Source organism: Cydia fagiglandana, chromosome 1, assembly GCF_963556715.1.
Source record: "Cydia fagiglandana chromosome 1, ilCydFagi1.1, whole genome shotgun sequence".
Lineage (NCBI taxonomy): Eukaryota > Metazoa > Arthropoda > Insecta > Lepidoptera > Tortricidae > Cydia > Cydia fagiglandana.
The window spans coordinates 17314581-17341856 of NC_085932.1; the positions used below are offsets into that span (position 1 = coordinate 17314581).

Here is a 27276-nt window from a genome sequence, read left to right on the forward strand (position 1 = left end):
GAAATTGACCTAAACTCATATTACATTTTTTACTTCTTTTGACCTCAGAAATGCGTGGTTAAAATTATTCGGTTTCATCATGTTACACCGTGTATAGCTGGTCAAGCAGGTCTTATCAGTAGAAAAGGGCGGCATGAAAAATGTAGGCGCGAAGGGATCGTCTCATAGAAAACTTGAATTTCTCGCCTTTTCCTACTGACAAGATTTGCTTGACCATCTTCTATATGTATTTTTTTAAATGAGACTTCCGCGTGTTGATATTTCAAGATACAGGTTTTATGAAACAGGCCCCTGAGCGCGCTATTTATGTAGCATTAAATACTCATACGTGTTGCACGATGCCCAATAATTCGCCAGTCGAGTCACTAGAACGTACCTTCAAGGAATTAATTTCTCAATCCAAGTGCTCATTATATGGTTATTATATGTATTCGAAGTTTCATCTAAAATACGCTTTCACGATAACTGGTGTATTCCCATTTATCCCCGCAATTTCCTCGAACGGGAATACACCCGATAACTCTGTGTTTTAGGAAGAAAGCAGTTTATTTGTTATAATTTTAGTGACAGAATTTATAATAAAGTAACTAAATTGACAGGTTCACTCAGGCCAGGCATTTTGTTATAAGTTATAAAATATTAAGTAGAACCGCGTATAACTTTTCAAATCTTTTCAACAGTACTTCGAGCAAGACGACCCTGAACTATACCTGTCCAAGATCAAGTACCTGTTGGAAACGGACCTGGACTCGGCCGAGTCCGTGCCGGAGATATACTTCGCGGAGGACGTGTACGACACGTCCGGCCACTTGGTGGAGACGCACGATCTAATACCCAACGGCTCGACGATACGGGTGAGTTTACCCTGAGCGCTACCTGTCCAAGATCAAGTACGTGTTGGAAACGGAACTGGACTCGGCAGAGTCCGTGCCGGAGATATACTTTGCGGAGGACGTGTACGACACGTCCGGCCACTTGGTGGAGACGCACGATCTAATACCCAACGGCTCGACGATACGGGTGAGTTTACCCTGAGCGCTACCTGTCCAAGATCAAGTACGTGTTGGAAACGGAACTGGACTCGGCAGAGTCCGTGCCGGAGATATACTTTGCGGAGGACGTGTACGACACGTCCGGCCACTTGGTCGAGACACACGATTTAATACCCAACGGGTCGACAATACGGGTGAGTTTACCCTGAGCTCTACCTGTCCAAGATCAAATACCTGTTTTAAACGGACCTGGACTCGGCCGAGTCCGTGCCGGAGATATACTTCGCGGAGGACGTGTACGACACGTCCGGCCATTTGGTCGAGACGCACGAATTAATACCCAACGGGTCGACAATACGGGTGAGTTTAGCTGTGAATTAATTGTGTTTAGTTTTCTATAACTATAATTTTCTTTTGGATATATATCCAAAAGAAAAACTAACAAAAAAGATTATTTCCTTGCAAGCACCCACTTTCACTAGTGGGAGTTTTCCTATTAAAACCCAGGTTGCACTTTATTTAGTATTGACGTTATTGTATTGACTTTCTTCGTCTTTTCTGCCATTTTGGATATAGTCGTACCAATAAAAGTCTGCAGCGGATTTGATAGCCCACGCAGTGTAAGTGTTATGTATACGTAATAATTTCATAGAAGTTTGACGTTTAAAATGACACTTGCACTGCGTGGGCTATCTAAATCTATTACTGTATTTTGGCAAAGGCCCATGAGGCTGCCACTTCTCCAATAAACAAACAAACTAAATCGCTGCAGACTTTTTACGGTCTGACTCTATCTCGTTTTCTGTCACGATTTTTTTGCGGCAGGTGAGATCAAAACAGATTTAAAACTCCCGGGGGCTTAAGAGTAACGGGGTTGTTTTGCTAATGGGAGTCTTTTTAAACATAAAATAAAAAATAAAAATAAAATTCATTTATTTCGGACCATAGAATCCATATCGTAACTAAATTCCATTAGATTTAAAATATTAAATTAAATTAAATTAAAAATTAAAACTTATAACATTGTCAAGATTTACAATAAAAATGAAATCAAATTAAATTACAATAAATTACAACCCCGTAAAATTTATACAAATAAAAATATTACATTAAACTAAATATATTACATTAAATTAAATTTATTATTGAGGCTAACGTGAATAGTGGGCCAGTGTTTCAGAAGTGTTTTTGTTGGGCAGGTAACGAACAGCACAAAAATGAGATACTTGGACGCGCTAGCGCAATGGCGGCTGGCAACGCGTTGTCGACTAGAGACTGACGCGTTCCTACGCGGCCTCACGCTACTCGTGCCTGATAACCTGCTCGCCATCTTCGACGAGAACGAACTCGAGGTAATCACTCTACAAACGGCACAAGTACTCGGTTGTGAGTCAGAACTGTAAGCTTTAAGTTGACGCGTTTCTGCGTGGGCTGTCGCTGCTCGTGCTCAACAACTTGCTCGCCATCTTCGACGACAACGAACTGGAGGTAACCACTCTACAAGCGGCACAACAAAGAGAATATAACCACTACGTTCGGCACAAGTACTCGGTGGTGAGTCAGAGCTGTAGGCTTGAAACTGACGCGTTCCTACGCGGCCTTACGCTACTCGTGCCTGATAACCTGCTCGCCATCTTCGACCAAAACGAACTCGAGGTAACCACTCTACAAACGGCACAAGTACTCGGTTGTGAGTCAGAGCTGTCGCCTCGACACTGGCGCGTTCTTGCGTGGGCTCATGCTGCTATGTGGTTAACGATAGTTATGATAAGTGTGGACGTGTGACAATTTGCAGCTGCTGGTGTGCGGCACGGGCGAGGTGTCGGTGGCGGACTGGCGCGCGCACGCGCTGGTGGCGGGCTCGGGGCGCGGCTGGGAGCGGCTGCTGGGCTGGTTCTGGGCGGCCGTCGCCAACTTCAGCGCCGAGGAGCGCGCGCGCCTGCTGCAGTTCACCACGGGCTGCTCGCAGCTGCCGCCCGCCGGCTTCCAGGTACGACTCCCCTCCCGGTGACGAGTTACCGTAAGACCGCTTCCAACTATTCCGGCGATCAAAATACAATCCAGAGTTCATCATCATCTAGCGTTGTTTCAGCTTTATGCGTTTGTTTATCCTCTAGCCATCCAGAGACCTAAAGGTCTCTTCCATTCTAATTTGAATCTTTGTTTTGACAAATCAAAATTGCATTTTTCTTGGCAAGATTTGACGTCTGGGCGGCTAGAGGTCATAAGAGCCTAGACAGTAACTAATCCCTTAGCATAGGGGCATCTCTTACCAGGACTAGCCTGGTTTTGCTCACGCCGTTTCTATCGTCAATGCGAAAATGTAGTATTCTTGATGTCATATGAACATTCTTTCCGTTTTTCCGCAGGAGTTGAACCCTCGCTTCCAGATAACGGCAGCGCCGACGTTCGGCGCGCTGCCCACGGCGCACACGTGCTTCAACCAGCTGTGCCTGCCGGACTACGACTCGTACGAGCAGCTCGTGCACGCGCTGCTGTGGGCCATCAACGAGGGCGGCGAGGGCTTCGGCATGATCTGAGCCACTCAGGTACGTAATTATAGTTCGTTGTTTTAGCATTAGAAGGAAAGTAAGCCATCTTGACATGTAAAACGCTTTTTAGAATAGAATAGAATAGAAAGCTGGCTTTTTTATTGTTTGCAGTCAATTGGTTGGGTCATATAAAATTCTTATTACGTCACTGATGCACTAACCGTATGGACAACATTGAAGTCTTTTTTGTTTTTCTAGGATAATTTTGAGGACATTGAAGCTGAATGACACGACGGTTACTGGATACTGAGAAGAGCGAGCAAAGCCGGAAGTAGTGCTGCCTTGCCACCTTGTATTTATTTCTAGTCACGTCTCAAAGACTATTTTGCGTATTTTATGTTTAGCTATTTCTGACACCAAAGGTAACCTAACCTAAGAATCATTTTATTTTAATTACGATTGTTTAACGATTACCCATTTCACTCAGTATTCCTTATTTTATGAACGTACCTATTTTACGTAAATATGCAATTGCTAGTTGTGTGTGCTTGCGCTGTCGTAAATAACGTAGGTTGTGAAAAGGTAATAAAATCTAGTGCATCTTCTGAGTTGTATCTCGGAAAGTTATGAATAATTAGTAAAATACGATGGATTACGAAAAGCATAAAGGTCCCGTCTAAAATTACAGCCCGAGTTATTATATATTGTACCGAATGTAAGGAGTCTCCGATTCCAGGTTCTGAATTATACAATTAGACCAATTATTTAATAAAACAAAAAATTGAACATACAGATTTCGATGGACCGATGTTCAAACCAAATTATTTACATTTATGCTACTAATATTTGTTATGTCTAGTAAGGTTGTTGTCTACGTAATATTCTTGATTGCGTCTTTAAAACCTAAGTGCAATATTAGATTACTAAGATATGGTGGGTTGTTTATACACCGCCTGTAGTCGTAAGTTACATTGTCATTAGTTAGCACTTTTATGTAGTAAATTATTATGTATGGTACTATTGGTACTACAGCCTAAACCAAATGTTTGTGCAATATTTATTTATTATCTTTAGTAAGCCAAGAGGTTAACCCCAATTTAATATAAGGTACACAAAGCGACTCCTGCCTAAAGCATTGTCCATAAGGACGAGGAATTGATAAGTAAGTGACAATAAAGTAACCACGCCATATTGTCATCTTAACTCATGGAATGTAACTATAATGTACATATATGAACAGTAAATGTTGTAAAATTACATATTAGAAATCTACGTAAGTACCTAGTGTACCTGCATTAGTTCTTATAGACTAACTGGTATATTCGTCGAAAGTTATGGGAATAATGCAATAAACCAGTGAAAACCTAATCTGTCGAGTGTCCGCTCTCCCACAACTGTAGATAGAGTCTGGCTACTGAAATTTTACACAAATGTTTGGCGGGAAATTCAAAAAATCTTGGGCTGGTCACACTTTGTGTAGTAGGAATTATAGTTTTGATACTAGACAATATTATTGATTTTCTGTGCACAAGTAAGGTACCTAAGCAAATAAGTTAAATAAACGTTTACGTGCACTCAAAGTCAGCTCACATAATTTGTACCACTATTTAAAGTACAGTCAACGACAAACACATATGTTTACGTTCCAATATTTAGATTTTATGGATATTTTTTAGAACTTTTAGTTTATCCGTTTCTTTATACACTTATACTGTTTATGAGATTCAGGCATTAATAAATTCACGTACTTAATCAAAGTAATAGACAAATGTTAGAACTAGTACTTAAAGTATCAAAATATTTATAGAGCACCAACCTTCTAATTAGGATTGTTCATTTTTTTTCAAATGTTCTATTTCGAAAACCATTTCGAGATATAAGGTTTTTAAACAGTTTCCGACATTTGCTGCGTTAAAATAATTGAGGATTGAAGATATTTCAACAAATATCCTTATGACCTTAGTTTGACCTTCTCCTGGGCTGAATGTAAAGTCATTGCATAATAAAAGTTATCGAACCATAGTAAATAAATCCGTCACTCACGTATTGTCAAAGTTATCATTGTCATCGATTGTCATAACAAAAATTTTCAGTTAAACCGCTGCGCTTGTTTGTTACAATTTGATTTATAATTAATACCTAAACAGTAGATTTCATTGCTTAATAATATATCAAAAACCTTGTTCCTATGTGTGGGAATGATTCACAAAAATAATAGTTCGAATCCACGAAGACCTACGACGTGAAAGATGGTGCCGTGAAAACTTGGAATACCTACCTACTTCACGTGTTACACACAGTATTGCTGTGAGAATCACGTCGATGTAAGTATAAAATTAATATTAATTTACTACAATTAAGTATTTAAAAGCTCACTTTATTGGTAGGGTCGTGGTATCTATTTATTTTCTGTGGTAATGTAGCGAGAGTATCTAAAGGCAAACCGTTAAACAGAGATGGTGCCTACTAGAAAGAAGGAATATACAAGAATACATAGCCATACTCAAAATTCAGCCTGAAACTGCTTTAAAAAGATATAATTTCTAATTTCCAGGTACATGTTGCAGTTCAAGCTGCTGATATCACATATGGTGGACAAGACTTAATAAAGAGTTGTGAATAATAAAACATGTTTCTGTTTACCTACTTTTTTATTAATTTGGGAAATATGTTATATATGTTTCCAAAAAAAAATAGTAACTTTACATTAAATGTATGTTTATCATGTTCTGCACGAGCATCTGACAATGATGGCTTCTTGTTGACCATCCAGAAGAGAAGTGTATGGTTTGTTATTTACTCTGTTCCCAGGCATTATTTACGGTCGTAAAGTATTACGACGATTAATAATTAATATGACGTTCGTTTCAATACAAAATGCTCAACTTTGTTCTGGGCCCAAGTGCAGTTACATATCTCACAGCTGTATCTAAATAGGAATCACGATGACCTGAAATAATAGGATATAATTAGCAAAATTGGCATGTTCTTAATATAGTAGTATAAGTATGTAGTACAATATCCAAACAATGGTGACAAGCCGGTAGAAAGCACCCACTGGGTGCTAAGCTACCTTTAGCAATGGACGCTTGTAACGATTTTATGAATCCAATCTTCTTACAAATCGAATCAGTTAAAATATATATGATGTAGGTAACTTACATTTGTATTTTTGCTCCCTTGATTTCAGCCAAGTTATGGTTGGAGTTGGATGCTATATGGATACATACATACTCCAATAAAACTAAGTTATATTATATAACTTAAACAGATTTCTGGAATCAGCTTTCTCAAATTTATAGCGTAGGTATTTTGAAATTAATGATTCAAAATAAACGAGTTTTCCATTCCAGACGATTGTTATTTATAGAAACACGTGACACTGACATTGTCGACAGGTGACATTACAATCAATTGACAATGACAACAATTTTTTTAATGCTTGTTGTTGCTTGTGCATTATCCTAATCAGCCGACGACATGTAATTTACGAGAAGTCGTATCTCATATTTTCAATAAATTATAAATATTCAACCGAGCCACGAATTACTAAATCATTCAAATTGGTATCTTAAATTAACCTATATTTTCACAAAATAAAATAAAAATGGGGGTCTAAAAAAAATGAACAATCCTAATTTGTTTACATTTGGTTAGGACTTGTAAACATTGCAGTTTTTCGTTATACAAAGCTACACGTCGACATCGCACATTGTCGTAATTATTTACGAGCTTAAATAATAGTTTGCAAACCTCACTCAGTATAGAAATTATTAATATTATTTAAAATAAACCCCTTATAAACCGCAAACAATTTGAATGAATGACATAAATTGACAACTGACTTTTAGCTTTTTTTTTAAATCATAGACAATTGGTGATACAACAACGAAATATCTGTCAACAATTTTTGGCTAGCCAGACTCTACCGTTCCATAGCCTTAGTGTATTGGGCATTTGACGGGTTACGTAGTAAAGAATACTTATTTTATCTATTTTATTTAAAATCGATTTAGCCCTGTGAGCCCAGAGGTCTTCGGGTAATGATAATGAATGTACCTAATACCTACCTATATCTATGCGATCTCATACGCATTTATAAAATGTACTTTAGAATGCAAAAGAGCATGAATTTTGTTATAATATTATATCAGTGTCACCTAGATGCATTATATGAGTTTAAATGTATTAAATTATTTATTTTTTATGCTGTGGTAAAAATAGCTTGGAATTTATTTACTGTTGTATACCAGAATATTATTTTTACTAATTCTTAGTATCTGCTTGTTTAAGTTAAAAGTATAGTATCGAAATATATATACGGATTCCTGTATCCTGAAAAAAGGAATTAATGTTATATAATAAAAAAGCGATATGTAAAAATATCAGGTGTTAAATTTCTGATGAAGGAATTTTGTTTTATCAATAGTTAAGAAATAGCAAATACTTAGGGTCGGTTGCACCAAACTGTTCGTATCGTTAAAGAGTTCGCAAAATTTTTATGTATGGAAAGTTTCATAGTAAAAAGCCGGGGCGCGCCGGCCGACGTTGACCAGTCTGTCAAATGTGGTTGGTGCAACTGGCCCTTAGATACCAACACACAACCGGTTATCTGTGTTAAACATGGTGTTTATTCTTATAGCCTAGTGAGGCTTCTATACGGCGGGGTTAGGTTGTTATCCTGCTTTGCCTTGTAATCAGCTCTTTGTTTCAAATTAACTTGTTTCCTTAGTGCGCCCGATTTTACTAAAAAGGAGTAATTTGATAGTAAAATATGGTCCTATCAGGCGCGCGATTAATTAGCGGTATTAAGATTAAGTTACATTTTGTATTCATTAGTACAAATGACGAGAGGCCTAAAGAAAACTGTTAAACTCCATTTTCAGAATCTATATCTAGTCTAAAAATATAAATTATTTAACAGATTTCCTTTACATTTAGTCCTTCGTTGGTATTATTGCGTTTCTGCTGGACAAGTAGTTTTTTTTTCCTTTAGTACCGTTTGGTAACCAAAATTTCGTAACCAGCTACAGAATGGGAATCAAGATTCCCAGTTTGTAGCCGGTTACGTATTGGGCCAGCGTGTGACCGTTTGGTAACTAAATTTGGTAACTAGCTACAAAATGGGAATCTAAAATTCCCTGTATGTAGCCAGTTACGAATTGGGCCAGAGTGGTACCGTCTGGTAACTAAATTTTGTAACCGGCTACAAAATGGGAATCCAAAATTACCTGTTTGTAGCCGGTTACGTATTGGGACGGAGTTACTGATCGGAGTTTATTCTACCAAATCGAGGCTAGAACGGTGTAGGTACCTACATACGAAAGCACTTCAGACTTATTGTCATTGCATACGTTTATTTTAAGTTTTACTGATAATTTCTCGCTGACTGTACATTTTATCAAAACTTGTAAATGCCAATTGTCACCACTTAAAAAGTTAGAGAAGTTTCCTAAGACCATTTTCGAGTGACAGCAAGCTGCCTTCACTGCCCCATCTCAACTTTCCACCCTGTATACAACTTAATGAGCCACTTCAAAAGTTCCATTTTGTAACCAGTTACAACCCAGGATTTATTTTTCCCGTTTGGAAGCTGGTTAACAACCGTGGCTACGAATTGGTAATAGAAAAGTCCCAATTTGAAGCCAGTTACGAATTGGCATTTCTTTCCCGCTGGTTACCAATTTTTAGTTACCAAACGGTACTAAAGGGTTTTTTTGGCAAAATACTTGTCATTATTAAGGTCCCCAAGAAATCTTAAGTATTGTTTGCTTTTGTTGATTGTAATTTGTAATACCTATCTTAATTTTGTATTATCAGGTCTTTACTCGTAGGTGTGCAATAATAATTTTAGCAATGTATTATTAATTATTATGTTTCCTGGTTATTATTGTTTATTCATTTAACTTTCGGAGCTTCTTATAGCGCGAAGGTATTTACCTAGATCTGTTATTTGTTTTAATACCTGTCCTAGCAGAATCAAATCTTCAGTAGAGTCCAGAAATGTTATTTTTAGTCATATCGTACATTCAGATATTTAATTCTATTAATCATTAAAATTATTCAAATTACCCGGGATAGTCCATTCCAAAATGTTGATATTTTGTAGACATTGTTGCTTAGAAATGTAAGACTGAAATAAACAATTAACATCTATTAACTTTTTTCATTGATTTACTTAATTGATAACAGTTACCAAGCTAACTCTGCAAAGTTTGCAATGACAGTGTAGCTGTAGAGTGTCACCATAAAATTCGTCGCACCAACTTAGAGTCGCATCAAGTAAAGTCTGCAGCGGATTTGATAGCCCACGCAGTGTAGAATGAGTGGCGAAAGCAGAATAGGACTAATTTAAGAACTTGACTAAAAACGAATGGGACGACCCAAGACGATACCCGCTTTTCGTCAAGTTCTTAAATTAGTCCTATTCTGCTTTCACTCATTCTACATTGAAAGCCACCGACGATTGTGACGAATGTAGACTGAGTGACGAAAGCAGAATAGGACTAATTTAAGAACTTGACGAAAAACGAATGGGACGACCCAAGACAATACCTCAAAATCGCTGCAGACTTTTCACGGTCTGACTCTAAGAAGTTTTCCTTCATCGGAAAGCTATAGGTAAATATCAAATGATACCAGGAGGCCGATTCGACCTTACAAACGGATGTCGATTTGTTATCATTTTATAACATAATGATAGATATCTAATAATTTTAATAAAAACATATTTGTAGGTAACTGAACATTTGACGAGTCATTGAGTGCCCGAACTAAAGGAATATCCTTGTCCTACAGCTATCATTCGAATATTACCTAAAGACGCAATGGATATATGAAAGGTGTTTATAAGACAAATAATTAAAACGTATCGTTAAAATTATATTCAATAAATTACATAATTTCAACACTTAAAAATATTCTAATAAATCTAATAATAAAACTTACCAGCAAATCAAATCTGTGAAAAATCGTACAAAATACGTGTAAACGTAACTCGCGAAAACTACCTTTAAGTAATAAATAATACAAAGTACCTGCTTACCTTTCTCATTGACAATTTTCCTCAGAGTTTAGCTAAGCGTATAAAAATGAGGTTCTATTATAATCTAAACTTAGTCTAGGGTTAGGGTAACTTAGGGTAACCGAGTCGAATCAGATAAAGATAAAAAATCGCCCGGTGTTCCAATTCACCTCGGTCTACCCTTCAACAGTAGCAGAAATAATCTGCAGACTTTGGAGTCGTCGTCCGCTTGGCTATTAATACGACCGATAAAGGGACGGTCTTGGAGCAGAACTGAGCGCGGTCAGCAGCCGTGCCGCGCGGGCACCAGCGCCCACACGATGGCCTCGGGCACGGACAGCGGGTAGCGCAGCAGGGAGCGCGCGGCACCCATCATCCTGTCAATATATACAGAGATTAATATTCAATAAAATTAGGTAAAGTAGTACCTAGGTTCAATCGACAGACGCGATCAAATCCGCCCCCAAGATTCCTGACCGTTCTTCATGCAGCCAATGGAGACCAGTGGACAAAGATCCCAAAAGCAGTGACCTGAGTTTTAGGTTTAGGCAGCCCTCCCGTGATGATGCGTCAAGACAAAGTCACCATAGTTACCTAGTGAGAGGGCGAGGCCACCAGGCCAGCTGCTCGCGCGTGACGCGCAGCTCGGCGTCGAGGCGGGCCAGCTCCGCGCGCAGCTCGCTCACGACGCCCCGCAGCTCGCTCGTCTCGTCCGCCGCTAACGCCACGCGTGCCGCTAGCGCTGAGCAATCGCGTGCGCAGCGCTCTCTACCACTGCCGGACATGTAGACAAAATGCAACTTTCCATCACATTTTGAAGTAGGTACAAACAGAGCCTTTATGAGCTGGTGTGGTGAAAAATTTTAATGGACTAAGGCCCACTTGCAACATTTAACATTGCAGGTTTAACCGCTTAGCCCCGGGTTAGTGGGATGTTGCAAGTGGGCCTAAGTAGGTATATTGTGTATACTGAATTAAAAAATATATCCTGATATTTAAAAAGGTATTTATTTTATGGCTAAGTTCTGTTATGTGTCTCAAATACCTAACCCACCCAATCAGAAATGAGAAGAGGTTTCACTACAGTGCGTTGCTAAGGTATACAGTGTAGTTTTAAACAGTGTATACTCACTCCTTCTCCAGCTTCAGCTGTTCGCTGGTGAGCTCCAGTAGGGCTTGCTTCTCGTCGGCCTCGCGCCGGAGCGCAGCCGCCTCGGCCTCGGCCGCCGCCAGCAGTGCCTCATGTTGTGACAAGTCTGCTTCCATGTGAGATAGCTGAAAAGTGAAGGACACAGAGTTTGAATTTGTTAGATACTTGTTATATAAATTAAGCTACCGTTTGAGGGTGTTCGTCACTCATGCTTAATTGTGACCTAATTAAGGTGGGATGTGAGACGTTGATACCACGTCACGAGTGAAGCTTAGGCGTAGCATACACTAGAAAGGAGTAAGTAAAAAGAATATTTAGAGAATCAAGTAAGAAAAAGCTTCAATGTACCTAGTTAGACAGGTTTTTGAATAGCGTGCCTCTGCGCTAGGAGCGCGTTCCAACGACAGTGTGTGTGTTCGCTCACCGCTGCTGTGGCTCGTACGGGCCGAGTTATAGAAGTGACAATAGTTTTCGTCACTAACCCGGGTGTAGGCTCGATCACGCTGAGAGCGTGCTTCTGCGCTGGCAGCGCGTTCCAGCGACAGTGCGTGCTCGCTCACCGCTGCCGCGGCTCTGACGCCTTCCACCTCGTTGCGGCAGTTACGCCATCCTGCATGTCAAACAATAATACAAATATAATACAGTACAAAAGTAGCGGGGTGTACACTGCAGTCAGCTAAATGGAGCACGGGCAGAGATTGCTCTGCCCTTCTGACAAAGACATACAAATAGGTGGCCTTTCTATCTTTTACAAAGACAGGTACATTTCAAATTGAACCGGTATCGCGTCTGTTGTCTCAATATTGGCAATATCGCATCGGTGGGAGTTAGGGTTACAGTAAGAAACGAGCATAAAACTTAGACAGCATACTTAACAAACATCACGACTGAAATAGAAATAGGTACTTAATTTAGTTACAAGTGCTACCCGGTATCATGTTTCTTTATTATACACTCACCGATGCTCATCTCCGACGCTCGATCTTCCGCGTTACTCAAATCTCTTTCTAAAGCGTTCTTCTCCTGAAACAACAAGCATTTGAGCACTTAGCAAAGGAATTGCTGGTTAGCATTTTAAGTAAGGACTTTCAATCTCAATATATTTAGGTATAGTTATTTGGCTCACTTTGAGTTTGAGGCCACGCACATGATCAACACGTTATGTAATGGTTTGGTATTTTGAAATTAGTGATCATTACGTTCGTTTTTTTTAGCATTAACTAGCGTGTTCGCGCGAACTGTACGTTTTTCTCTCCTGTGGGCAATAGTTAACAGCTTGTGGGCATGTAAGTAATGATTTTATCATAGTTCTGTAAATAAAAGGAGGACCATTTTACGTGGATAAGGGTTAAATAAGAAAATTAATCTTTATAGCCCTTAATTAATTAATTCAAAATTAATCAAAGGGTTTCTTCAAGATATTTGGCTTAAATATCGGACACTTTAATAAAATTCACTCATTTGTTAATTCATATCATATATTCATATATTGTATATCCTGTTTTGTGATACTTACTTTCTGATTCTTACTCAATAGTTGACTTACTTTCTCTAAAACGCTTTTTTCCGCCTCTTTATCCCTTAGAAGCTGTTTGAGCCGCTCAAGCTCGCGCATAGCGAGACGGACCTTGCCATTATCAGAGTCAAGCAGGCTCTTTAATGCATGCACTTGGATCCGGAGACGTTCGGAACATGAAATCTGAAATCGGTGAATAAATTAGCAAGTGTGGTTAAACGGTATAAAGTTTAGCTGGTTCCTCTTGAATGCTGGTTGCTCTTGGTTTTTTTGAATGGAATGTTAGGTATATCTGTCCGTGGCAGGATGGCATCGCAGTACTCAAACAGTTGGACAGGTTCAGATAGATATTATTAATTCTTAGATACTTCTGTAAACGGTGTGCTCATATGCCTGCAATGTTCGCGAACTTTTACTAACAAAGATCGGCTGCATCAGCCACTTCGCCACTTGCGAGCACAACATGCGACAGCAACGGAGTTGAGAGCAGTCGCCGGGGCTGAAGTCGGCCGTGGAGTTATGTAGAAATAAGTAAGTGACTAAAAGATTGTTTTAAGCATTTTTGCACCACTTATTCTTGAAAAATGCCTATTCCTTCAAAACAAGATAAGATATAAACCTGAAATTCCAGCGTCTTGCGAAGGCACCGGACCTCGTCGCGCCGCCGTCGCCACGCGCACACCAGCATGAAGCGGCCGATCCTGGCCGCGGCCTGCTCCTCCGCCCCCTCCAAGGGAGCATCCCTTGAGATCTCTTTACTAGTACTGTAAAAAAATGATTATTGAAGGGGAGGGGTAGTAGGGAACACTAGTTTGAGTTTTGAGTCTCAGTCACCTAAGACAGTCTCCGTAATCCGTATAGGTACGTGTAGGTATTTGCAGTCTTATAAAATATGCAAATGTAAAATATTTGTGTAATAATTCTGTCCTATCACTAAACCCTAACATAGTTAATTGTTGCTTAAGTATTAGTTTGTTTACCTACATTAAATACACACCTGACCCCGGAAGGTTCCCTAATGTTTCCTAACCCTTCCTAAATTATAAATACTAGCACGCAATTTTAGCCCTACACACGGAAGCCCTAATTTATGGGGGAATGCCAGGCGAAAAATGTACTTAAGTACTTATTTTATTTTAGGACTGATTTCTTCATTATATTTGATTTAACTGCAAATGCCTTTATACGTTAGCGCCCTTGATAGCTCAGATTTTAAAGACGTAACGATTATTATTATCTCACTGGTTTTAAGGTACCTACAGTAAAATTCCGTGAAATATGACGACTGATAGGTATCAAATGAAGCCTAAATACCTGTCTCGCTTCATCCTCTTCGTAGGCGTCAAGTCCTCCATAGAGACCGCCTTGGGTCCGATTTTGACGGGTCTCACGGGCGTGGAGCGAAGCTCCTCCAAACAGCTGCGGATGCGCGCCAGGTTGGGGCTCTGGCGCTGGCAACGGGTCGTGAACTTGTTCACCGGGACCGAAAACAGTTTGTTCTTGTGCAGAACGCGCTGGTAACGTCTACAATGGAACATACATCTTTTTTTAAATTTGGTTTAGGAAGTCTTAAACAATCAAAGTTAAGACCGACTTGCCCAATAAAATGTTTGCCGCCCGCCACTAATTCTTACACTTGTTATCAGTGTCTAAATCTAATACATATTAAGATTTCGTATTAAAAGGGTTGGATATTAAAATCCTGCGAAGAGTGTGGCTAAGTATTAGGCTCGCGCCTTAACAGTAAGGAATGAAATTTATCTCGAAAATAATTTTTAAGAAAAAAAAACCGACTTCTATGGGGGCCGGTGAAAGATTATTGTAGATGGTACACTATGTAGAAAAGGAGGTAAAACCACCCGCTTTTCTACTGGCATTTCGCTTCTGTAAGGGTCGTAGTCGTAGTTCTAGCCTAACCTAACCCACTTCTCTGATAGCAGTTCGGTTCTGTGAGGATCGCAGTTCAAACCTAACCTAACCCACTTAACGGCGCATGCGGTGCGGTGTACGGGGGTTTAAGCGGGAGGGGCTAGTAAGATTGGCATCATCATACTTATATACTTACACATTTTATGGTAGGTAATCATAGTGGTTTATTTAGTTAAGGTATCATAGTGGTTTTCCGGGTCAAGGTCCGGGTCCGAGTCTGGGTCTGAGTCCGGGTCCGAGTCCGGGTCCGAGCCCGGGTTCGAGTCCAGGTCCGGGTCCGGGTCCGAACCGGATCCGGGTATGAGTCCGGTTCTGGGTCCGAGTCCGGGACCCAGTCCAAGTCAAAATCGAAATTCGTAATCACCAAATGTGTACTATGCGTTGTTGAAGAGTTCTATTCTGGTCATCATCAGCAGTTCCATTTCATCAAATGCGACAGTTTTTAATGTAAATGCTTGATTTTATGATGAAAATACAAAAAAATCTATGCGTATGCCTTTAATATTTGAGGAGTTCCCTCGATTCCTTATGGATCCCATCATCAGAACTCGAGCTTGACAAAAATGTGGCTTAAAAACTTAACTTGCTTAACAAACATAACGAAGAGGAAAAATCGCCAAACGTGAACTATGCGTCGTTGAAGAGTTCTGTTCTGATCATCATCAGCAGTTCCACTTCATCAAATGCGACAGTTTTTAATGAAAATGCTTAATTTTCTGAGGTAAATACAAAAATCTCTATACGCATGCCTTTAATATTTGAGGAGTTCTCTCGATTCCTTATGGATCCCATCATCAGAACTCGAGCTTGACAAAAATGTGCATTAAAAACTTAACTTGCTTAACAAACATAACGAAGAGGAAAAATCTCGAAACGTGAACTATGCGTCGTTGAAGAGTTCTGTTCTGATCATCATCAGCAGTTCCACTTCATCAAATGTGACAGTTTTTAAGGAAAATGCTTAATTTTCTGATGTAAATACAAAAATCTCTATACGCATGCCTTTAAGATTTGAGGAGTTCTCTCGATTCCTCATGGATCCCATCATCAGAACTCGAGCTTGACAAAAATGTGCATTAAAAACTGAACTTGCTTAACAAACATAACGAAGAGGACAAATCGCCAACCGTGAACTATGCGTCGTTGAGGAGTTCCGTTCTGATCATCATCAGCAGTTCCACTTCATCAAATGTCACTCTTTTGGATGTATATGCTTGATATGATGATAAAAACCCAAAAATCACTATATGTATGCCTTTAAGATTTGAGGAGTTCCCTCGATTCCTCATGGAACCCATCATCAGAACTGGGTTTTGACAGAAACGGGACCAATCTGTATGCATATACATTGAATCAAAAAAATAATTTTCAAAATCGGTCCAGTAATGACGGAGATATGGAGTAACAAACATAAAAAAAAAAAAAAAAAACATACAACCGAATTGATAACCTCCTCCTTTGGGATTTGGAAGTCGGTTAATGACAAATCCTCTAACCACTTACGCAGGCGGTGTGGTCTGCATGGTGCTTCGCTCCCTGGACAATTCTCTCTCGGAAATATCCCCGGCACCGGACCGGCTCACCGGGGCCGGTGTCTCCAGCTTAGAACTCTGCATTTCGACACACTAAGGTTTCAGAGTCACGCAGTTCTGAAAATTCGTAAAACTGTAAATTAAATGCAGTATTGTTTAATGTTATCAGTAAAAAATCGCAGGGAGTCTGTAGCAAAATGTAAGTTTGAGTTATGTCTATTGACAAATTGACAGATTAGTACGCGATTCAATTTGCCGTTTTTAAAATTGGAATAATTTTGTTTTTTGATTAGTCCAGGAAGGCGTGCTTAGCTAAATCCCAATAAGGTTTTCTCTTCCAAACTGTATTTAAAATTAGATGGCTATGGCAAAATCTCTTTTTATTCTGTTTGCTGATGCTGATGAGGGCACCCATTAACGCCATGCGAATTCGTTTGACGAGCACGAGCAGCCGAAGACACTGAGCCAGCAGGAGATGCAACCGGCAAATTGCATAAACAATAACAATATTTTTATTCACAATAAAAGTTTAATAGGCACGTTACAGTGAACCCCGCACTAGGCATGGCCTGTATCGCGGAGGTCATGATCATCGCGAGATGCCAATGATAAAAAATTATAATTATATTAAACATAAGAATAGGAATTATATTAAACATAAGAATAGGAATTAGGAAAGAAAGAGGAGTGTGAACTTGTGTGTTTGAAGCTTGTAGTGAGAAGGGAGCGAAAAGTGTGTGAATGAAATCTAAGAATGTAACGATTATAAAATTTAATTTCAATTCCAGCAATATAAGTTACAATGACCCCATAAACCCCCTATACTTAAGCAGCCCTCGCTATGACATGCCCACTGCTAGCCCCGAGTAATGAGTGGTCCTCGCGTGTGGCGCCGGGCGCGGGCGCGTCAGTGCGTCGCCGAAATATCATTCCACACTGATATTGACCTTACCTTCAGTGGACCTTAATGCAACGAAACAAAGGCTAATAAACTCAGTTTCGTTTCGCTGTTAGTACACGTGCTTTACGAAACTAGTGCTTACCTGAGGGTTTGCTTGGCGTAGAATGGTTTTTTTTTTGTTTTTACGTCCGAGTTGCTAACATATAGGAAAAGGAATTGTATACTAGATATAGGAAAAGCCTAGAAATAAGCTTTTCACCACACCAGCTCGGAAAGGCTTACTTTGCACTTCAAAAAGTTCAAAAAGTTGCATTTTATTCACATGTGAGGCAAAGTAATCAAATGCAAATTTTGAGTTGTTTTCTTATGTTTGCTGGTAGAATTGACTTTTAAATGATGATTTTGGATGATAAGTATTTAATAACATTCATTTGGATTTGATGTGGTTTGATTTTGTTTGATATTTTACATATAATATTTGCTTTGGGTTGGTGTGGTGAAAAATTTTGTGTTTCACTCGGGGGCAAATTTTGTTTCACCCTCTTGAAACCCTCGCAACGCTCAAGATTCCATTTTTCGAACCACTCGCTACGCTCGTGGTTCAATTTTGGAATCTTTCGCTTGCTCGGGTATCAATATTAGCACGAGCGGTTAAACAACAACGTTGCCCCCTTGTAAAACAAATAACTATTATTAACAACCTGTGAAATCGAAGGTGCCGCGGTGGTTCTGATATGACTCACAATAAGCGAGAACAAACCTACCTACCCATAAATAATTATTTAATAAAGGGGAGTAATGCAAGGGTAAAAATAGGTGAATTCATTGCGTAATTTTATTAGCAATGGGGTTGTTGTGCTGTGATATCTATATCGTAACAAAGCATTACGTCAATCTTATCATAACAATAATATTTTTGAACGTATAATTTATTAACTAAACTTTACTAACACATTATTAAAATCGACCAATATTATTAAAAATAATGTATAGGTACTTACCTAATTAGTAAAAGTATAAGGGATCATTGAAATTTAAAAGCTTGTAGTCGTAAATGCTCGACGGCTCGGGTTATGGATGCTACGCCGTAGCGCGTAGCAATGTTCTCCCGGGCGAGCAAAAATCGTCCTAGACGTTGGAATTGTTTTGCCTAGGTGTCCTAGGGACTCCGTACGTAAAGTATGTACTATCCTAGTAAGCAGTAAGTATAGATAGTTCTAGTAAACCTAGTAAGCAGTAGTAAGTATTAGTTATCCTTCCGATTTTTTTTTCTTATTTTGTTAATGTATCAATTTAACCGAAAACAAAGTATAAAAAGTAATTGGCTGATATTTTATGCACCTCTTGTAAGGGAAAGGGTGGAAATGGCGGGAAAGGCGCCACACGCGAAAGTTAGCACTGTCGCGACAGCGCGCCAAGTAGTCGGGCGCCAGGTGAGGCGCTCGCTTTGAGCGCTTTTACAACCTGTATCGGACATTTAAATAGGCCTGATACACCGGTCAAATCTTACAATAAAAAAACAATGCGTGATGTAGTTCTGTATTTTTTGTATATTGTTTATAGTCCTTAGAGGAATGTGAGACTATGTTTTACAAGCAAAAAAAAGTTGTGCTCTCTGCGTAATTTGCGAAAAACTGCAAAAATTTCGGACTTTTTTCAGATTTTACAGTTTCATCATAAAACTATGGGTTTTTGGTCAAAACTTGCTATGTAATGTTGAAAGAATATTAAATTTGGAACAATTTAAGCCTACAAACAGCGCCATATGTCAAATAGTTCTTGAGATATGGGGCTTTAAAAAAAGGGTATTTTTTTCCTTGGAATGAAATTACAAGTTTTTCCTATATTTTAAGACAAATATCGGCACAACCGCTCATGCTATGATATATATGGCAATGAAAGTTATAGCAAATTTAATTACCTTTCATTTAAGTGCTAGAAAAAGTCAGTAAGTCTTACAGTACTGAAGTTATCGTAAAAAAATGAAATTGCTATAATGGGGAAGGCAACTAATGTATTGTTTTAGGCATTATCAAAATCCCTTCAAAAGGCAGTACCATTGTCGAGAACGCAATCTACGATTATCTTTTACCGGTTTTCCCCGATAGCAGTAGAGCGACGTCGGAGATCAACCATTTTTAAAATGCACTCACGCCACTCACCTCTTAAGCACTTCATTCATTCAGTAATGAAATCAAGACACAATCTGTAGTTTGGCTTGTTTCTCGGCCCCACTTTTTGGTTGTAGCCGTAGATTTCATGATGCCAATTCTGATTTTACAATTTGTTATGGTTTTGAACTTGTTTTAATACGACCGACCTTGACAATAGTTCACGGTAATCGGCGTGGTGTTAGTGAAACACACTGAAATTACTGGAAGTCATGTCATTAGTATCTAGCTTGCGCTCGCTTATTGGTGCTCTTGAGTGTACTCTGAGTCGTGGTAATGGTAATACAAGATTACGATAAAATCCTAACCATAACAAATTGATACATCAGAATCAGTTACCATTACCCACTCTAGGTATACGTTTGTGTTATAATCCACGGGTCTTAACTGACAATATCCTGTTACTACTAGTCTTTACTAGATAGGTGTATAAACTGACAAACCAAATCATTTATAGAAAAAGAACTGAACGAAACACGTAGGAAAGTATAGATAAGTGTGTGTTAACATGATGTGCCAAGCCGGGCGGATCGCATACATTTGTTTCATATCGGTAAGCTTACATACCGGTTTCTTTAGCCCTTGACTCGTATAAGCGATATTAATAATTAACTACAGCATCATGTTAAGTAACTGGCGTGATTGGCGTTGGGCGAGCTTTTATAAGATAATTAAAGAGAATATTAATTAAGTTAAGATTAAGAAACCCGTTTTGAACACCCTAAATCCGATAAATTTCCGAATATTTTTAGTTAAATGCCTATATCTACAATCCGAAAAAAGTTTCACTTGTATCGTGGTTTCATAAAACCACACAATTACTTGTTTTCTATTGATAAATTGACCCATTTACTTTCCAATTATTTTTATTTTTTACTATAAATACATTTATTTTATACAGTAAATACTACTAGTGAAAGAGGTATTGCTAGTTACAACCCGTGGATTGACAACTCTCTGAGCAGTAGCACCACATTCATTTCAGCCTTAACAACCATTGGAAACTTGGAGGATATAACCAACGGAGACGCCATGTCTAAAATTTTCGGTACAAAATTGTCTGCCGTTTTTTGCGGGGGAGGGGCACATCAAATGTATAGGTACGTCATGTCAGATAAACGTCAGTCCATACATATGGTTGACATGAGGTTGACCATTGGCCGCCTATTTTCGACAGAGGGGAACGCCTGTTAATGGCGGCTCCATTGTTAATTACTCCGAGATTGGAAATGAATTTGTAATTTATTGTGTAAATTCGGTAAACCATTGAAGAAGTTTTGATATACTGGTGACATGACAAGACTGAGTCACATACATGCCCTATAACTAAACGTTTACCTAGAGTGGGTAATGTTAGCTGATTCTGATGAATCATTATGTTACGGTTAGGATATTATCGTGATCTTGTATTACCACGACTCAGAGTTCACTCAAGAGCATCAATAAGCGAGCGCGAGCTAGATACTAATGACATGACTTCCAGTAATTTCAGTGTGTTTCACCAACCCACGCCGATTACCGTGAACTATAATTATTCCCGTCAAGGTCGGTCATATGAAAACAAGTTCAAAATCATAACAAATTGTTAAATCGGAATCGGCATCGTGGGATCTATGGCTACAAGCAAAAAATGGAGCCGAGAAACAAGCCAAACTACAGATTGTGTCTTGATTTCATTACTGAATTGAAGTGCTTAAGAGAGGGGTGCATTTTAAAAATGGTTGATCTCCGACGTCACTCTACTGCTATCGGGGAAAACCGGTAAAAGATAATCGTATATTGCGTTCTCGACGATGGTACTGCCTTTTGAAGGGATTTTGACAATGCCTTAAACAATACATCAGTTGCCTTCCCCATTATAGCAATTTCATTTTTTTACGATAATTTCAGTACTGTAAGACTTACTGACTTTTTCTAGCACTTAAATGAAAGGTAATTAAATTTGCTATAACTTTATATTCATTGCAATATATATCATAGCATGAGCGGTTGTGCCGATATTTGTCTTAAAATATAGGAAAAACTTGTAATTTCATTCCAAGGAAAAAAATACCCTTTTTTTAAAGCCCCATATTTCAAGAACTATTTGACATACGGCGCTGTTTATGGGCTTAAATTGTTCCAAATTTAATATACTTTCAACCTTACATAGCAAGTTTTGACCAAAAACCCATAGTTTTACAATAAATCTGTAAATTCTGAAAAAAGTCTGAAATTTTTGCAGTTTTTCGCAAATTACACAGAGAGCACAACTTTTTTTTGCTTGCAAAACATAGTCTCACATTCCTCCAAGGACTCCAAACAATATATAAAAAATACAGAACTACATCACGCATTGTTTTTTTAGGAGATTTTTTTGCAAGATTTGACTGGTCTATGAGGGTTTACCGCGAACCACGTTCGACGTGTTGCCTCCCTGTCACACTTACGTACGAATTCACAAGTGCGACAGAGAGGCAACACGTCGAACGTGGTTCGCGGTAGGCCCTCTGAATGTAACCCGATGGTAGGTAAAAAATTCGTTATCTACCTTTCTTATCCTCGAATATGAAAGAGCGATATGTATGTTGTATGTTCGCGATAAACTCACAGATAAACTCAAAAACTACTGAACGATTTTTATGCGGTTTTTGCGGACAGAGTGATTTTTGGGGAAGGTTAAGGTGTAGGTATATTTTGCTATTTTTTGTGTATAACCCGTGTGAACCCTTTGCGGGTCGCTAGTAATAAATACTCAATTTTACCCGCCTAAGCTAAACGAACAGTCAAGGGGGATAAGCTTGCTGAAAATGTTGCAACCACTAACGCGACGCTCGAAAGACGCTAGATGTGGGGGGCCCTTAACTGAAGCGGATGTTGTTATAAAATGTACCTTTTTAAGTTATATTTTTATCCCATGACTGAAGTACCTTTAAGTATATAGGTACTAAAACACTGCGCAATTAAGTAGTTACTTTACCAATTGCCTGAAATAAGTAGTAGAATTCTATTACAGTAATAAGTAGGTTCGATTAATCATCACATCATTTATAGAAATACTTACCCGTATATCAATTACGTCTCAGTATTAGGGATTTAATTGGTTTAAGGGTAGGTAGTTTGTTGACCTTCGCAGTACATCTTTAGAGCCCCTGAAATTATGCGTCACGCATGGTGACTCATTCCAAAATCCTGAACCTACTGAAATATGAAACGCCCACGCCAAGAAATGTGACTCATCTACGAGTCGAGTATACCTATAAACTCATCCCCTCGAGCCTCGCGGACGTAATATTACAATCAAAATTTAATTCTAAATATAAAATCTCTAGTCGTTTATTTTAACTGGAAAATGTACAAGCCTGGGACTGCTTTTGTTAGAAGCTTTTGATAAACAGGGCACGGGAGTTAATGAGATCACATTCGTATGCAGACATTGTTTTATTTTTAGTTTGTTTAGTAGTTAACGGTATGGTAGGCAATGTACGCTTTTAAGATTTGAGATTATTGAGTCATTCTCACCTAGCTTCAAAGACCGGAAAGTGGCGGGAAAAGAAGAAAGTCAAACTAAAGAGAAGAGTGAAGTGATATATATATTCGTGTTATCTCTTTTGTGCACATGTAAAAAGTTTCTTGTAGTGTCATATAGGTAAATAATGCGCATGCGTAAAATTGCGTCATATGAAGAGGCGTTTTTAAGTTTGCCTTACTTGTATATTTTTATTATGGTTCCGCATACATTTTTAAGTTTAACATGATATAAATCGAGGAAACTTCTTATGATAAAATAAATATGATTTCGTCAACAGATATCTCTGCTAAATACGCAATGCATTTTGAAGTGAATAAGCCTGGCCGCACACGTTAGGAATTTTCCGTACGGAATGACATGTGCAAGCGAGACAGCGCTATGCATTTGTTTGTAGAGCGACGTCCCGTTCCCACCTGTCAGTCCGTATGGAAACCGAATAAAAATTCCGTACGTGTGCAGCCAGGGCATAGGGGTACAATAATAAAGAGATGAAACGGGGGAGGAGCCAAAATATTAATGACCGAACGAGATACACTTATAGAACTTTCAGTAGGAGTAGCAGAGAAAGCGGTACTGTTGCTTGTCCTTGTTACAGTCTCACTTTTTGTTTGTTCCCCACCATAAATTTAGTATGGTTATGGTCGGCAACAAATAACCCGGCCGAATTACGTATATTGTTTTTGGTATATTGTCAGGAATGTTAAAACGTGTTTTTAATATTGTCGCATTGCGTATGTTTTGTCCCTCACGGAGGCACGCGCACACCACTTCTATAGGATGCTATTATACCTTCTATGGGCCAGGGTAAAGGGCGGCATAGTTTGGCCAGGGAATAATACTGTCTTCGGCTTACGCTAGTATAAACAGTATGATTATCTCTATGTCTGAAATAATGACAGTCCTTTGCCAAACAATAGAGAAGTAGATTTGTAAAATAAGGAAAGAGAATTGTGTTGTGTGAAACGCAGTTTGCAATCCAAAAAAAAACGCTTCAAGATATGGCTTAAAAAACACGCATCCAGGTCATAATTGTAAAAAAAAAAACTAAAATTCGCTCAACTGTGGCCAATTGCAATCAGTCTTCCGTGGTGTGCTGGTGTGAGTGGTGTGACGTTTGATGCTAAAGTTTCTCACGCACACTAACGCGCCAGCTTTATTTTTGTCGTGACGCTCACTTCTTCCTTCTTTGTAAAGGTGTTTAAAGTGATATTTCCACCCAATCTGTTAAAGTTTCCAATTGTTTTCGCGTCTCATCGGCTTACTGATGAACTTTGTAGTGTTTTTATTGTGATAATCAACTAAAAGTGTCAGTTGTCAAGACATAACCTCTGATTAATTTCTTGGAACCGTGCGTGCTACGTTCGAGACGAGACCTTGTAACTAGTTCCTTGGACAAACGAAGAGACAGTTATTATTATAGGATGCTCATGGAGGTACGTCTTTAGCTTACATCGGTATTGTGGCGGTCGATCGCGTGCGTTAGTTTTGATCGGAAAAGTTTGATCAGTGAGGTGGTGTGTTCGAGATTACAGTTTTTACATTCGCTGTTAATAGTGCGTAGCGGTCAGTGATATGTCGAATTTAATTAAATGTGCGATCTGATTATCGAGTGCGACCGCCAAGGAGCGCTGTGTGGCGTCGACAACGCATTTTAATCGTATTAAAGTGCGATGGACGACATCGGAGGTAAACGATGCATGTCTGTCCTAAATTGCTTTGGATGCAAGGACACGGTCACGCTCATGGCACTTGTTTTATGGCATGTAGTTTTTAGAGGCACACTTATTGCATCTAGATCTTTTATTTGTAGTAGAAATTGCATTGGAAGCTTTTGGTAGATGTAGTCTGTGGTGGAGTATTCTATAAATAACTCGAAAGCTGGCCGCGCACTAGAAAGTGGTTGCTTCCATCAGGTGTTTAACCATTATTTTGATGTGATTGGACTTATCATAACCAATTATATTGATGTTGTTGCCCTTATCAAATCATTTTGGTTGTTTACATGTTGTTGAATGTGAATGACACTACAAACATATAAAATATATGATGTATTTCATATGTTTAAATTATTTAGTGATGTCCTGTTCCCTTAATAACAATGATTATCTGCTTCTGTTTTAAATACTGCTATAAATGCAATTAATAAATCACTAAACCAAGGTGTGGCAGACTAGCAGGCTACAATAGCTGTTTGAATTATAGTCTGTATCTTTAGGTATTTAAATAAAAGTAAACAAAGTCTATCCTCAAATGGCTCCTTAAGCCAGTTGAGGTTAGATGAAAACATTACATGATCAAATAATGTAGGTTAAAGTCAGTTTGTTCATTGACAAATGCAGGCGGTTTTGTATTTGGTTGGTTAACCAATAAATGCTATAATTACCACCCGAAAATGTACAAATTGTTTGTTTGTTTACATTAATTTAAATACCTAAAGATACAGAGTTTAGCACTTTTTTATTTTGAATAACCTATTCACATTCAATTCATGTAAGTTTGTTTTTGTCTATATGCCTAGGAGTGATTTGTACATATTGTGTAAACCACCTATTTATGAAACCATTATGTGTGCATTATTTATACACCTAAAATTCTTGCTTTTTTTGTTGTTACCAAAATTACTTACCGTGGGCACAGTGTTACTATCTTGTTTTTTTTTACTGCATTGAATGTTTACATTATCAAGTTATTTACATTATGTTTACATTATTTGGTTAAATTGAAGTTGTTAGTTTTACAATGTCACATTATTTACACATTTACCCAGGGATCGGAACCGGTTTTTTTCAAAATCTTCGAAATAACCAGTAAGAACACTAAGAACCCATAAAGAAATAACCATATTTTTGGAATTATTTTGAACTCGAAACATAGGACTCAGTTGTACACAACTTTAGGTAAAGACTTCGTATAATTAGGAATGAAATAATACCATTTCATGGGAAAATATCGCTAATTTGGAAACTTACCGATGGCACATCAATACTTCATGGTCTCTGGCTGTGGTGCATCTAAAGGCTGTTTGCAAATTTTCATTTACCTCCCTTTTTGACAGTGTCTTGTTTGTTTACTTATATTATTATATTTATTTAGGTGTCCGTGCCTTCGCTTGAACCACATTATGAGATAACACCCTTGTAACTCAGCCCTAATCAAGCGAATTCATCAACTAGTAGCGCCATCTATCGCGCCACTCAAGTACTAATGTCGCCCGGTTGCCAGCGCTCGGCTGCTTTCTCTTCAGTACGCTTTTGTAACTCAGCCGAGCAACACGTTTACAAAGCAAGTTTAAAAAGATCGAGAAATTTAAATCGAAAAAATATTTTGAAAATCTCCGACTTCGTGACATTCCGCTCGGAGCCCATGGCCCAGCGACGAGACGCAGTGACCTTCCTACAGGCACCGTCATAAAAAGTACACGGGTACTTACGCCTCATGGCCTTATCCTGTGGGACAACAAGCGTCGTCCCGTGAGACGACATGGCGTCGTCCCGTGAGACGACAAGCGTCGTCTCGTGTCTCGTGAGACGACAAGGCGTCGTCCCGTGAGACGACAAGGCGTCGTCCCGTGAGACGACATGGCGTCGTCCCATGAGACGACATGGCGTCGTCCCGTGAGACGACAAGGCGTCCTCCCGCGAGATGACATGGCGTCGTCGCGCGAGATGACATGCGTCGTTCCGTGAGACGACATGGCGTCGTCCCGTGATCGTCCTGACAGACGACATGGCAGCGTCTTGTAAGACAACGAGCATCGTCTCGTTAAAAGACCTTGTGACATTCCGCTCAGTGCCCGTGGCCCAGCGATGAGACTAAGTGAGCTCCTATAGCCATCATCATAAACAGAATACCTACGGGTATAAATGGCACATGGCGTCGTCCCGTTAGACGACATGACATGACATGACATTGTCCTGTGGGATGTCCCACAGGTCCATCAAGTGGGACATCAAGCGTCGTCCTGTAAACAATAAGGCGTCATCCTGTAATACGACAGGCATCGCGATGAGTCACGTCATCATGTGAGAAGACATTGCGCCATCTTGTGGTATCGTCCC

The 27276-nt window shown here is 39.1% G+C and overlaps 3 protein-coding genes across 6 annotated transcripts in view; 2 read left to right on the forward strand and 1 right to left on the reverse strand.

The window, feature by feature from the left end:
• LOC134666119 (apoptosis-resistant E3 ubiquitin protein ligase 1) overlaps positions 1 to 9640 on the forward strand; it is a 68264-nt gene extending 58624 nt beyond the window's left edge. The window contains exons 15-19 of the mRNA XM_063523275.1: positions 681 to 854; positions 2192 to 2344; positions 2788 to 2982; positions 3362 to 3541; positions 3743 to 9640. Coding sequence (XP_063379345.1) covers positions 681 to 854; positions 2192 to 2344; positions 2788 to 2982; positions 3362 to 3532 — 693 coding nt within the window. The 3' untranslated portion in view covers positions 3533 to 3541; positions 3743 to 9640. The remainder of the gene's footprint in view (positions 1 to 680; positions 855 to 2191; positions 2345 to 2787; positions 2983 to 3361; positions 3542 to 3742) is intronic.
• A 1094-nt stretch (positions 9641 to 10734) lies between these two features.
• On the reverse strand, positions 10735 to 16860 carry LOC134670943 (ELKS/Rab6-interacting/CAST family member 1-like). Its single transcript, XM_063528780.1, is given in 9 exon segments — positions 10735 to 10885; positions 11103 to 11282; positions 11641 to 11783; positions 12141 to 12268; positions 12618 to 12681; positions 13205 to 13357; positions 13794 to 13925; positions 14458 to 14698; positions 16607 to 16860. Coding segments are annotated over 9 exon segments (1248 nt in total). The 5' UTR covers positions 16720 to 16860; the 3' UTR covers positions 10735 to 10791.
• Positions 16861 to 24291: 7431 nt separating this feature from the next.
• The window catches only part of LOC134665534 (embryonic polarity protein dorsal), a 45006-nt gene continuing 42021 nt past the window's right edge, over positions 24292 to 27276 (forward strand). For 3 of the 4 annotated variants that reach the window (XM_063522519.1, XM_063522525.1, XM_063522510.1), the window contains exon 1: positions 24658 to 24904. In XM_063522519.1, the coding sequence (XP_063378589.1) occupies positions 24889 to 24904 (16 nt within the window). In that variant the 5' untranslated portion in view covers positions 24658 to 24888. The other variant, XM_063522515.1, reaches the window with a different exon arrangement.